Source organism: Rissa tridactyla, chromosome 1 (assembly GCF_028500815.1).
Source record: "Rissa tridactyla isolate bRisTri1 chromosome 1, bRisTri1.patW.cur.20221130, whole genome shotgun sequence".
Lineage (NCBI taxonomy): Eukaryota > Metazoa > Chordata > Aves > Charadriiformes > Laridae > Rissa > Rissa tridactyla.
In genome coordinates this window covers 13287978-13302530 of record NC_071466.1, presented here as the reverse complement: position 1 = coordinate 13302530, position 14553 = coordinate 13287978, and the positions used below count along the sequence as shown (strand labels likewise).

The 14553-nt window shown below is 42.0% G+C and overlaps 1 protein-coding gene across 5 annotated transcripts in view; it reads right to left on the bottom strand.

The window, feature by feature from the left end:
* Nucleotides 1-14553, bottom strand: part of FAT3 (FAT atypical cadherin 3) — a 357170-nt gene that overhangs the window by 331644 nt on the left and 10973 nt on the right. For all 5 annotated transcript variants that reach the window (XM_054187680.1, XM_054187684.1, XM_054187685.1 and 2 more), the window contains exon 2: nucleotides 508-3819. In XM_054187680.1, the coding sequence (XP_054043655.1) occupies nucleotides 508-3802 (3295 nt within the window). In that variant the 5' untranslated portion in view covers nucleotides 3803-3819. The remainder of the gene's footprint in view (nucleotides 1-507; nucleotides 3820-14553) is intronic.

The window sequence follows — 14553 nt, the reverse complement described above, 5'->3', positions numbered from 1 at the left end:
AGAAAGCCTACTATACAGGGTGGTGTATCACTCCAGACCGCTAACTCCCATGCAGAATTACTCCCACCAACAATAAGAACAAGACCACACATAGGTTTTAGGATGAAATAATTCTCGTTTCTTGCTCCTAATTTCCTTTCATTGGGTTTAACACCGCATTCAAGGTCATGGATGTTGTGACTCTGTGGAGGTGACCTGAGTAATTTGCAACGATCAACAGATAATACAGTGACTGGAAGCAAGTCATTCTGTAACTATCACTGCTTTCTAAATGGAGTCATCAAATAGCTGCTGAAAAGGAACGTGTATTATTTCACACCCACAGAGTGATGAATGTAACCAGGTAATTAGATCATGTCATTGCTGTGCCTGGAAAATCCTTATTTATAATTTTATCTTGCCTGTTAAGAACTGAACTTCTTGTTAAGGGTAGAAAATAATTACGCCTAAGCTTTGCTTCTGCAAAAGCCTCTATGGAAGGAAAAGGAAATTAGAAACAAAACTCACCAGTTTCTTCATCTATGCTGAATCTCCCCAGGCCAGTGCCATCCCTGATGGAATACTGGATCTCTCCATCCCTTCCAGAGTCCTCGTCTCGAGCAACAACTTGCAAAACACTTGTACCAATGCGGGAGTTTTCCTTTACAGATCCAATGACAGCAAAGTCAGGAAAATAGGGAGTATAGAGATTTTCATTAACATCCACCACTTCAACTTCCACAAAAGAAACTGAAGAGAGAGAAACCGGGCGCCCCTTGTCCTTTGCACGCACAGTCAGGTTGTAGAACTGCTGCTTCTCGTAATCAAGCTCTTTGTTCAGGCGGATGGCGCCGCTCGCTTTGTCTATCTCAAATCGCCCATTGTAATCATTCACCAGCGAGTAGCGGACTTGGCCTCCCAAGCCAAGATCTGGATCATGAGTTTCCAACCAAGCTATGACAGTACCCACTGGCAGGTCCTCAAGGACCTTCACGTTGTAGCTGGATGGTATAAAAGCTGGAGAGCAATCATTGACATCATCCAAAAAAACCTTCAGAGGCACAACGGAAAACTGCTGATGGCCACTCTCTGCTTTGTCCCTAGCCTCAATCTTCAGTGTATAGTTTGCTTTTGATTCCCGGTCTAGTTGATCAGCCACATACACCATTCCCGTGGAACTGTTGATAGCAAATTGCTGGGTGTCTGTCAGTACTGAGTAAGTCACTTCACCGTTGGATCCTAGGTCTTTATCTCTGGCTTCTACTTGGATTATCTCTGTACCAAGACTTGTACTTTCTAAAATATTAACTGAGTAACTGTCCTGTAAAAATACAGGCTTGTTATCATTTGCATCCTCCACAGTGACAGTCAACAGTCTCCACGCAGATTTCTGTGGATTACCTAAATCATAAATTGTAATGTTAAGGAGATAGAGCTCTGTTTTTTCACGGTCCAAGGGCATAAGAACATTAAGTACCCCCGTCTCCATGTCAATGTTGAAACAACTATCTACATTACCATCAGAAATTGTATAAACTACTCTCCCATTAAAGCCTGAGTCTGCATCATAGGCTTTTATCCTCAGGATGGTGGCACCAACTGGCAGATCCTCTGAAACCTTTGCATCAGTAGGGAAGGATTTGTCAAAATGTGGTGCCTGCCTGTTTACCGAATAAAAATCAAGAAAACCATCTTCCAAATTCAGCTTCACATTTGCCTTTGCCTTTTTGAGTAATTTTTCTGCTAGCCTTTGAGCAACTCTAGTTTCTCTACAGCTAAAGGTTTTTGAAGACACTTTCCCATGGACTACCGAAATATTAACAAACATAGCATCAGCAAAGTTCTCTCCATCAGTTGCTGTTATCTTAAGGCCAAAGTTGCTGTTCTTTATGCCAGAATTAATTAGAGATTTTTTTAGTTGCAGGACACCAGAGTCAGGATTTAAATAAAAAATGCCAAGTTCATTTCCAGAGATTATTTTGTACTTCACAAGCTCTAACTCATCTATGTCTATTGCAGAAACAGCAGTGATGTGACCACCAACAGGAAAATCAGATGAAATCACTCCCTGACACGCCACTTTTTCAAAGAGGGGTTTGTTATCATTGACATTGCCTATGTATATGGTGACATTCACCTCGCTTTCATGGCGGTAGGGAGAACCCCAGTCGGAAGCTCTCACAATGAACCTGTAGCTTTCTGGTGAGGACTCAAAATCCAGTTCTTCAGATGTGCTGATGACACCTGTAAACTGGTTTATTATAAATGGTAGTGAGTTCAGACTGGCAATGCTGTATGTTATATAGCCATTTTCTCCCCTATCTTTATCAACTGCTGAAACTGCCAAAACGCTAGATCCCACAGGGACACTTTCATTGACGAAGGAGCTGTAGGAAAGCTGCTGGAACTCTGGAGTGTGATCGTTGGCGTCTTCTAACCTGACAGTAACCTGTGCTTTCAAGTCATCACCTTTGTTTGTATATACTTCTAATTCATAGAGGTCCTTCTCAATGATTTTCAAAGGACGAGCAGTAGTAATAAGGCCTGTGTTGGGATTGATTTTAAAATACTCAGCTTCCTCACTTGGAGACAGTCTATATTCCACACCCTGTGGCTCAGGCATCAGCTTAACTACTGCAACCACCACACCAGGAGGTGAAAATTCACTGATCGAAACATCATATGCTTCCTTTTCAAAATTCATGGGGATACTTTCTTTCTTGGGACTAGCAATGTGGACCAGTTTGACAGCAGAAAATTTCTGAGGAGATCCTTTGTCCTTTGCTTGGAGAGTCAGGTTACAACCATACGGGAAGCTGTCCCAATCAATAGGCTTTCTTTCTTTGATTTTGTACTCATTCATCCATTTACCTTCTTTAGTCAGAAAGAACTGTTCTAGGGGATCTCCAGCAACAATAGAAACAGATTCGATTTCTCCATTGGCTCCTTCATCTAGGTCGTCAACGTTAACAACTGCATAGGTAGGCTCCTTGTCTGATGGGAAGGGAATATGGGTTACTACATTTATCGTTGGGGCATGTTCATTTATACGTTCAATGTGAACATAAAGCTTGGCAGTGCTGCTTACGCCATTGTTTCCATAAAGCTTCATCCCACGGTCCACAGCCAAAATCTCAAGATCGTATCTGTTTTTCTCGTCATAGTTTAACCGGCCACTTAAGGAGATGACACCACTTGTAGGATGAACTGAGAAGAGATCAACTTTGTTTTTAAAGTAATAATAAAATTCACCATTAGACCCAATATCCGCATCTGTTGCGGTCACCTGTGCAATGCTAGTCCTTAAAGGAGTGCTTTCTGCTATTGTGACAGAATACGTGGTTGGTGAAAACAAAGGTCTTAAGTCATTCATATCCAAAACCTGGATGTTCACTTTTGTCCATGCTTCCAAGTCCTCTCCTCTGACAGACCCTTTCACCATCAATAAATAGTTGTCCTGGATTTCTCTGTTCAATATAGCTGAATTCCCACCTTTAGTCCTTATTCTTAGGAAGCAAAAGTCAGCAATGATGACTTCCTCTGCTTTAAAAAAGCCCTCGTCATCGCCAGACACGATCCTGTACTTGATATCCCATGAAAGGTCAGCCAACGTAATGCCCATCCTCGTTTGACTGTTGACATAGGTCCTGGCTGCCGAATTCTCATACACTGTAGCATTGTAAGTGGAATGTGTAAAGTGAAAGCCAAGCGGGGTGGTCCCGTGAGCTACCTGGCAAATGGAGGCCAGGAGCTTGACAATCAGAAGGGCAAGGCATGACGAAGGTAGCCGTGAGCCTGACCAGCGGCCCATATTCACCTCCATCACATCATTCTTTCACCCTGTGACAGAAAAAGAAAACAGGAAATAGTTGATCAAGAGATAAAAACTGTACTGTGAAGTGCCATGTCAAAATTACTTCTTAAATTTCTAATTAAAAATAAAATATATTCAATAACTAGTCACTGCATATTTAACAAAACAGAAAGGGAGAACACTACACACACACACAAAAGCACCAGTTTGGGATTATATTTTAACATGTGTGTGTGTAATATGTACGCGTGCGCACATACATGCACATAATACATAAATATACATAAGCATATAGACACACTTTTTTCACATAAAAACCTTTTTAGACCCTACCACATCTATACACACATGCACACAGTTCAGAATAATAATCACAATCAAAAAAATTAAAAACAAACACACACATTTGAATAAGTTTATGTAAGAGGATGAACCACACACAGAAATTATTTACCAGTCACTCCAACTAAGCCTAAACTTGTTTGTTGTCAGAGCACATTGGACAACGCATTATTAGTCCCAACGTTTGGAAAGGAAACAGTATTTTCATTATGTGTGTAGCACTGTGAGAGTCAAATGCTATCAGTCTTTTTAAGGACAGTTAAGAAAGATAACATGATTGATGAAATTTTAGACACCAAGAACAAATAGTACACAAAAGTCAATACCCAGATACTACCTTAATTACACATATCTTCCAAAAAATCAAAATTAAGGAAGAATTATAGCTAATTAAATTCAATTGCATACCCACTTACATATGCACACAAATACCCAGCTACTGAGAAAAGAAAAAATACAATGAAGGAAATAAAACTGCTCCAATAAAGCTTCCAAGAGAAGACTCAGGGTATAAAACAGCATGGCTGAGAGACCATAGGACCTAACTCTACCTTTGCATATGTACCGCAATGCACCTGTAATTATGGTCACCAATTTTCACCAAACACACTGGATAACATACATTAAATGAGGCCACAGATGAACACTTTTTCATGTATGTCCAATAAACGCTCCATTCACTGGTTACTACTGCCATCCCAACCTAAGAAAGGTGAAGACCCCCTCTACTGCCTGTCCTGCTGCCAATGAGCCACCCTGACCAACAAGAGCATAAACGCATCCTTGCTCAGATGGAGTAAATTCCAGCTTATGCCACATTTCACTTTGGCAACCCCAAGCAGAATTTGGCTACCAATAAGGCACACGACTCCATCACTGGCAGTTTGTTTCAATCCAGTCTGTCCCACTCCAGCCACCTCAAAGCAGTGAGAGCCCTTCCATTGGTTTCAAAAGGCTCATTACAAATGGAAGTATTCAAATGGAATTAATAATCGGCTATTTGGGGAAGATTTGGAGTTCCTCCATACCATCCTGTTGTGGAATAGCCCCAGTGCCTCGCTTCAGGGATCTGAATTGGGAGGTTAAATGGAGACAGGGTGAGCGGAGACACTGGCTGAAGGTTGTCGGAGGGCGCTGCAGAAGCTGGGAGCCAGGTCCTGCTATTGCTTCCCACTGAAGGAAGAGGAAAGGAGCCTGAGGAAGCCAAGCAGGGCCTTACAGTGAGGCAGTGTGAATAAGCTTCTTTGTTACAGAGTACATTCGCTGCTGCTCATGAAAATCGTAAAAATCAATTTTAAAAGGCAATTATTGAAAGACCCACTGCACACATACATTGTTCCCATTGTCATTTAAAAACTGCTTGAAAACACAGTTCTCTCCAAGCAAGAATATACAGTGGAAAAGGACAGGAAAAGTTGTCGATAATGACAGGGGTTAATTTAAATTTCCAACATGATTTCAACATCCCCTAGGAGATTTATAAATTATATGCAAGTTTTGGAATATGAATTCATGTTAGTTATCACTTCCAATATAACTGAATGACTATTGCACTTTTAAGTACTAACGACAATCAATTTATTGCACTGATGTTATAATGTTCACACAAAACACTTAACTTCCTGATCCCACACTCTATATCCCATTGCTTAACACATTAATCAATTTGATCAACTCTCCCAAGTGTTTGTCAAGGCACTCGTCCTTCAATACACTTATTTTCACATGCAGTTCTCTCCCCGCTTTGTTTCCTTCTTATTTTCTTTTCTATTATACCAACAACAACAAAAAAGGAAATTCTTTAAAAAGAAAATAAAAATGTGAGATTGTATCACCTCCTAGACCTGCATTCCCAAGTAACAGGCAAATCCCCACAGAACCACATGTGGCATTTCCTTTTCTGAATACCCCCATTCAGTTGTTGTGCATGTATCATATGAGTCCTACGATTAACATCTCATCCTAGACAGTTTATAGATCAAACGTGCACAATTCTCCAATATGCTTCATTTCAGTGAGGGAGCAGGTCTCCCCGTGCTCTCCCCAAGCTCACGTTGATCCCCAGGAGACCCAGGATGGAATTTTTCTACTTCAGCTAGGAAAGATTTTTTTTTATCATTGTTGTTGCCATTTCACTCAGCTAAAAGATCAGAGCAGTGGCACTTTATTTTTCAGCACAGCAAACATTCATCAACTTAATCCACCAGTGTGAAAATAACAAAGAAGTCCCTTATTTTCATGGGGCTTTATACGATCACTTTGAGTACCACCACTAAAAGCTGCTGCTTCAGCCTAGCGTGGGAGATGATGCTCTCAAGTAGAAAATACAACCAATATACAGTATGCTGCCAAGGAAAAGCCAGCCAAGGGGAATGAGAAATTTTAATGAGACCCAACTCATAACAAAATGAAGGGCCGTGCCTCTTCTGTGATGTCGCATTATTAAAATACTAAACAGACAAATCACTGTGTTGCTGCCTTTCACCAAGAGCACTTCAGCATCCTCCCTCGATACTGCAATACCAGCCTCTCCTCACTGCTAAAAGAAAGTGAATTTTTGCTGGCTTACGATGGAGACTGATGTTATGTTTCATATGAGCACCCCAATTTTATTTCAGTGCAGCTCAGCAGCTTCCCAGAAATAGGTCTCTTTGGATTAATGAAATTAATCATATTATACCATTTACATCTCATTTGATAGTCTAGTTTCTCCTGTCCACACCAGAGTTTAGCCTGAGATGGCTTCTCTTCATCATTCATGGCCATCAACATCAGGTTTCCAGGTCCCCCATAACCAGAAATCAGTTTTCCTGAGAAATTCATTGCTACAAGCAAAAATGATTTAAAACTTTACTTTCAGGTTAGCCATAGCCAAGGTTACAGGCTCTGCCATGGCAGACAGGCATCAAAGTAGATATTTACAAAGCTATGTCATTAGGAGAACCGAATGAAAAAGCTGTGTATATCCCAGGCAACATAACACGACAACCCTACGCTCCCATTCCATTTATCTATTTATTTTTACAGAAAGCCAGGGATAAGACCTAATCTCAAACATGCTGCTGTAAATCCAGTCATGTCAATAGCCTACAAAGTTTTAGTGGTTCAGTGCAATCAGGATCAGTCCTGAAACACTAAATTCCACCTAGAAACAACATATATATGTGTGTGTGTATGTCTGTGAATGCATGTTTTAGGTATGTATACATATGTATACACAAATGCACAGTTTGTGTATTTTTAGGTATAATTTCAGGGTTGGCACTGGAAAAATTGGACCTTCACATCAGGCAGCACTTTCAGAGTTTGATTTCATTTCAGATGTGGTATGCAGAGTTGTAACAAGCTCCTCATTGAAGTTATTCATCTATCCATATATTTATATGGCCATCATCATTATATTATTTGAAAGTCCCAAAGGATGAGCTATTAAACAGCCACTTGGGCTACCCAAGAATGTTTTATTCATTTACTGAATTCCTTTCTTCTGGGATATTTGTTTTTAAGAGCTCCTAATACATACATACTCAACGTACAGGAAATGTAATGCGATAGGTTACAGAAACAAAGTACAAAGCAACCCACCATAAATAAGAGACATTTCTTTAAAGGCACTTCTTGTCAAAAAAAGGTTATGGTTTCAAGCGACGAGAAAGGTTGTGATTACTTGTGCTTGATTTTGAAATGTTTAAGCAAGAGCTACCCCAAAAAAAAATTCCCCTGGTATTGCTTAATATTGTTAGTCTGAAGAAAAGAAACAGTTCTAGAGCCGAGGCGAAAAGAAAAAACCTCCCTCTAATGACCCAAGGAGGTGACAAGATAACACAAAGTAGGAGTCCAGCATCTTTCCACTCTAGCTCACATTACATCCTTTAGTCTTGAAGTGGGAAGGAAGGAACGGAGGAACAGAATGGTGTGTCTTGGTTTTTAATACTCTTTAAAATAAACTTGAACATCATGGAGAAATCTATAATTTCACACTCAGTTCTCCTCTCAGTCACTTTCCCTCTCTCCTTGAACAAAGATTAACTACGTGACCCAAACCTTGTAGAGTAGCTGCGGGGACCTGTAGGTGGCTGGTGCTCCTTAGAGGAATTGCGAGAGGTATGAGCGTCATTCCTTTTTCTTGTCTTGGCTCTGGCAACCTCCAGTCTGGGCTGCATCCAAGCATAACACCCCACCAGACCGAGAAGGAAGACTCAAGTCCCAGGAACTGCCAGGATTCCTGCACACCAAATCATGGCTCTAATTCAATGCGCAGATATGAAACAAGTGCTGTGTGATTTTTTTGTTTGATTCTCTCTCCCAAGGCTAATTCTTCTAATACCAAAGATCTCCATATCATAAAATACTTGAAAAAGAAAATAATGCGTATACCTCTTGGGTAAACTCTGAAAATATTAAATGAGTGCCAAAAGGACTTTTAGAGAATATAAGGACTATCGCAGGTAAACGTCTTCAGCAGGCAGAATGAATAAGCTTTTAGCAGGCCACAATAGGGAAAAGAAAAGAGTATTTTTCTCCCTCCCTACTTATCATCCAAGCCCAATTACACTCTACGAGATAAGGATTTTTCCTTAAATTAACTTAAGCAATGTGACTAGCTAATACAATGCAACTTTTTAAGACTCTCTACAGGTCCTTTGAAAGCGAAGAGAGAAGAAACCAATTTGTGCTTCAACTTCCATCTTCACCACAAGGACCCAGAGAAGCTCTTACCTGTAGGGTCCTCTGGGCTGGGAGGAGGAAAAACAGTTTCTCAACTTGAGATGACAAGTTTCTGAGAGTCAAGGTATTTATGCACCTGTGTGCATGGGGAAAAGGGACAAAAAACCTTGGCTTAAGGGTTTTCACCTTGATTTATATTTCTCCTGGAGAAGCTGGGAAAGGCAGGGCACCTCCTCACACAGGACAGGTGTGAACGGGACTTCATGGTATGGAAAAATACTACATTTTGGAATTACTCCTCTTTTCTCAGGAGAGTTGTCACAATTCTTTTTCAAAGGGTAGCTGTTTAAATTCTATTAAATAAGCAGCTTTACAGCAAAAAGTTATATTTTAAAATATAAAGGTCTTTTTTAGGAGGCAGAAGAACATTAACTTCACACGCACATGAAATCTAAATAGTATGTAGTGAAGCGATGCACCTGCAGCAGGAACAGAAGCTCTTGATTTTCTTAGAAGTGTCCTCAGTTTTACAAGTAAATCCTTCCTTTCACCCAAACAACATCAACGTTGGCAGTAGTCTATCTGTTGTTCTGGTCTAATCATCACAACACCAACCCTGCAAGCCTGTCACACAGGCAAACCCATGCACTTGAACAGAGCCTCTGATTCTCAATGCTGTTTTCTATCACCACCAGCAATCTGCCTACACAAAAACTTCTGCATGACCAGGCCAGAAGGACCTGCAAAAAAGGGCGTAATGAAGATTAAAAAACTTTCTTGATTGGTTTTTAGTTGTTACTTATTGACGGCTTACATCAAGCTGCATCAGTGATAGGAAAAGCTGTTTTTCACAATCTGTTGTCGATATTTCAACAAAGAGGTGGGAGCCCGTGTATGTCAGTGCCCTCTCCTGGAAGGAGCCTCTTCCATAGCGCAGAACTATGGAAAACTCTTCCAAACTCATGGAAATTGATATTTAAGTCATATGGAAGATATTGATCTAGCAGTTTAAAGACCAAGGCACGAGCCTACCAGCAAACCTCTGGCACACACTAGACATAGCCCCATGGATGTTATACTCTCCCCTCATTACACAGGCAGTATCACTAGCATGTTGTCAAATAAAAACAGGGAGAAAAAGCACATTTAAACAGCACTTCCTCTAGCCAGACATCTTCCTTGAGCTGTACTTCACAATAATTTTACCCAGCTAGGAAAGGCTAACAATTTACTGTCCAGGAAAAGAAATCAGAATATAGAATAAGAATTTAGACTTTGTGGCATACAGAAATGAATTTAAAATGTGCATTCAACTGCAGGCAGGAGGGAAAAAAACCTGACTGACACCGACAGATTTACAACAGGGGATATATTCATGGGGCTACCTGCTCCCCGATGAGCACAAAGATATGATTTTCCATATATATGATTATATCATGATGTGTTTATCCCAAAAAAGAGAAGATGAAGACAAAATGACCATTTCTGCAGAGTAAGCCCTTGCAAGAGACAGCACTATAAATCCTAACCTTCCTTAGAGCTGCAAATCCTCCTGCTGCCTGCATATAATTTCACACGGGAGAAAGGCTGCTCAGCGTGGAGCAAGTGTAATTCCAGGCCGTCCCTAGGAAGTGAAGATTTAGCCACCCAGCCGTATGTTATGCATAACTTTGTTTTGCTGGCAGGTGCTGGGGATTTTTCCATACAACACCAATTTTTGCCAAGTATCAGTTCATCAGCAAATCCTTCCACTCGCAAACAGGAGCCAGGCGTCATTTGTCTTCCCAGGAAGCGGGTGCAAAGGGACTGTTGGACTCTCCCTTCCCCCTCAAGGATGAAACGTGGCTTGGGGAAATCACGGGGGGCGGGGAGAAGAGAGGAGGAATAATTTGCTGCCATGCGAGATCTGTCAAAAGGGAATTCCTGGGAGCCACCTTACAAGGGATTTGAGCTTGTCCCTTGGTGGTCTGCCCCGCGGGAAACAAAGACTGATATCCAGTTTTCATGCTTTGTGTATTTCCAATCCCCCCAGGCTCCTGCTTCTTAATCACTGTAAAACAGGGAAGCTTTGGGGCAGTTTCAAAATGAGCCAGTTATTTTCATGGGCGCTACATGCCTCCTTATGAAATACACTCAAGGATACTATTTCTTGCTTATTTGGCGCTTTTTTTTCCCCCTTAAGTTTATCTCATAAATCTACTGTGACCCCTATCCAAGGAGCCCTGATTTGAAAGCTCTTTCTAGGTACAATGTCACTGTAAAAAATCCAGGACTGCTGCGTCCCACTCCTGTCACTGCTGGCCTTTCCCCAGCTCTCCCTTCACCACACATTAACATGGATCCCCCTCCCCAAACAGCTAGTTCTTTACCGAGCTGCACCCCTGAACAGTAGGGGTAAGGGCTCTGCTCACACACCTGGAGGGATGCCGAGGACCAGCAGGCAGGATCACACCCTGCCACGCAGCACCTCCCAGCTGCATACATTGGGACTTCAGCGGGATTTATGCAGGGCGATTTGGCTGGGCTCTTTCCAAATGTCACCCTTACCATAATGCAAGTTATAAATACAACCGAGACCAGAGAGTGTTTTCCACAAAACCCTACAGCAATCTGATCTCAACTTTTTACAATGCCTGGTGAAACGCAGCAATGGAATAAGCACTACGAGAGCCGCGGCGCAGCACCGATGCAAATGTGGTGTCCCTGCAGATGAAAAACCATCTTCCAGCTTTCCCACACCAGGCTCAGTTTCCACTCTAACAGACCCTATTCCAGAGTAGTTTTTCTGCAAACCCATTCCCACTAGTCCCAGGCGCCGTCGGCCGGTACTGCTGGTCTGCTCTGTGTTCGGGATACTGCACATACTCCTTCTGACAGCTTGCACAGGCTTGTATAAACTATTTGGATATAGTTTATAGTAAGAAAGAAGTCTATGAGATTTACAACTACTGTTTCCAGGGCCATAATAGGTATGTAGGTGTAAGGACTGGGGTAAGCTGCTACTCTCAGAGGAAAAAAATACTATCTATCTTCCTCAGATGCTCTGTGTGTGGAGGTAGGGCAGCTCAAACGGTCCAGACCTTTATATATGGGCAAAAGGAGGGTGGTTGAAAAAGAAATGAGCGTACAAAAGCCCCATATAAAAAATTCAATATAAAATGAAGACCATGGGAAAAGACTGTTGGGTTGGACAAGGTGATCTTTAAAGGCCCCTTCCAACACAAACCATTCCACAATTCCATGATTATAAGATTCCAAGTCAAAGTAATGACAGTCCTGTAAGGATTTTACAAAGGGACTGTGGGATAAATTTCACTCCACACTAGACCTTGGGATAAGTGCAACTCCAGGTTTGTCCCCAAATGAGATTCTGAGTGACAGAGAGGTGGTCTCAGCAGGATTGCTCCCTGCAGCGGCTGAAAAGACAGGGGTGGACCGAGTCAAGAGGAATAAGAAGGGACAGCCAGGGGACAGATGAGCAGAGACAGAGCGCGGGACCTGGTGGGTGAGATGAGCCTTGAGGGCTGGCGAGTAGCACCGAGGGACATGTGCCCCTAACCAGCACAGTGCCATTTACCACCCACAGAGGCAGAGGCATTTTCTTGCCCACAGCATGCCAGGCTCATTCTCCAGAAGGTTGCCGATCCTCTGGTTTCTACCATAAAATAATGGTGTTTGGTCCATGCAGGGGCAACACTCAAAGTGACCTGAGAAAATGGAATTGCCTGAGCAATCCAGGAAGAAGTCTCAGAGGAAGACATGTGGATGCATCCAGGTGCCATTAAGAGAAAAAAAAACAAACACAAATAAACAGAACAACCACTTGAGAAATACCTAAATCTTATGATTCTGAAGAAAAAAAAAAAAAAAAAAAAGTCTCTCTTGAGGCTAGGAACTGGATTATTGGTTTTGCAATGCTATTTCTCTTTGAGATGGCTGTGACACATAGCAATAGCGAGAGATCATGCTTGAAGTGCAAGGAGCAAATATTTTGATTGAGATGCTCAACAAGTTTGAGATTTGAGAATGAAACTTAGACTTAGCAGTGCTCGTTTTTCTTCCAATAGGGTAGGAATCTGCAGGGCGCTGGCACCTGCCGCTGTGCCGCAGACGTAACACAGAGCAACTTCTGCTTATGGAGCAACCTGCTCGAGTTATCTATAACCAACTTGAGATGGTCTGACTTCCAGGCACGGCAGAGCAACCACCTTTCTGAAAGACAACTCCTAAAACCTGTCTCCCACTGGCCCCCTGATGAAGTAGTCTCTGAAAATCTGGACCTACTCTAAGCCCACAAAAACCAAGGAAAAACAATCATCGATGAATATAGTTTCTTCTTTCTAAATCCTCCTGTGAAAAAATTCAGAAAAGTTGCAGTTTGTTCAAACAGGCAACATGTAGAGAAGCGTCTATTGCCATCACTTTTTCAAATTATATACAGCTTAGGCCATGGAAATTGCTTAACCTGCCTAAGTAAGAAGCAATGCATGGATGCATCAGGTCAAACACATCACACTTTCTCTCAGATAAGTGGAATCCACACTGCAGAAATCACGTGGGAAATAGAAAAGGAGAGTCATCCTTAAGCCAAACAAATTTACGAGGGAAACCCAGAAATTTCCTTTCCAGCCCATGTGCTAAGGCCAAAGCACTGCAAGGAAGAAAGCTTTCCATCAAAGCTGGCCTGGGACCACTCGCCGCGTGAGAAATACCTGAATCCATACAAGCTGCTAAATCCAATTACTTTGCATGGGATATTATAACATCCTAATTCCAGCGCACACAAGGGAGCGCTGGTGGTGCTCAGACAGAGAGATCTGCCTTGGCTGCACAGAAGAACCCCTGCACCTCCAGTCCCACCTCCACCAGGCACTCACACCCCAGCGAGCAGCCACCAAGGGAAAGGCACAGTACTGAAAGTCTTCTGCATGCTGAAACTTCCACCGCATTCAAACGAGTTACCCATACTGAAACCACCACCCTTCTGCCCCCCTCCAATGGTCGGCTCATACATAGTTATTTGAGACGATAACCACTTTTTAGCTAACCAAAGATCAACTCAAACCACTGCGGTTTCGGCTTTCCAACTCGCCCAGTTCAGTCGCCGCAGCGGGGAGTCCCTCAAAGCCTTGTTGCGTGTTTGGAAAGGTCCAACTTTGCAGGCACAGCCCAATTAAAACCTCCACAGAGCAGAGATCACTATTTAAAGCTGAACTGTTCGCTTTTGTTTATTTATAGCAAAACCATTAATTGCTAATTACATATTTGTTTGCTGGAAAACCAACGCTCCAAAATAAACATTAAGTTTAAAGACCATTCCCAGAACGCTGAACGGTATCAGGAACTGCGCTCAAAATGTAAATCAGAAACATCAAAACACATCAGGATTTCAACTGGAGGAACAAACAACCCATTATTTCGGTGCCAGAAGAGAGGTTACCCATAAGCCGTCAGTTAGCCGCACAGTCATCTACCGTCCAGCAGTTATTTATGTCCTGGAGAATGACAGACACCACTGCACAGTATCTGTTGAAAATATCTTCATGGCAATCAGCATATGCTAGATTAAATGAGGTATTTCTTAACACAGAGTTTCGATAATCACCTTGGAAAAGTGCCTTTTAAATATCTGGCATTAGATGCAGAACCTCAGAAAGAGGAGCCATTTATGAGCCAGTTTCATATGTCAAAATCATGCAAAATAAAAAAAAAAAATATATATTTTTTGTTTAGCCCTCTTCACTAACAGA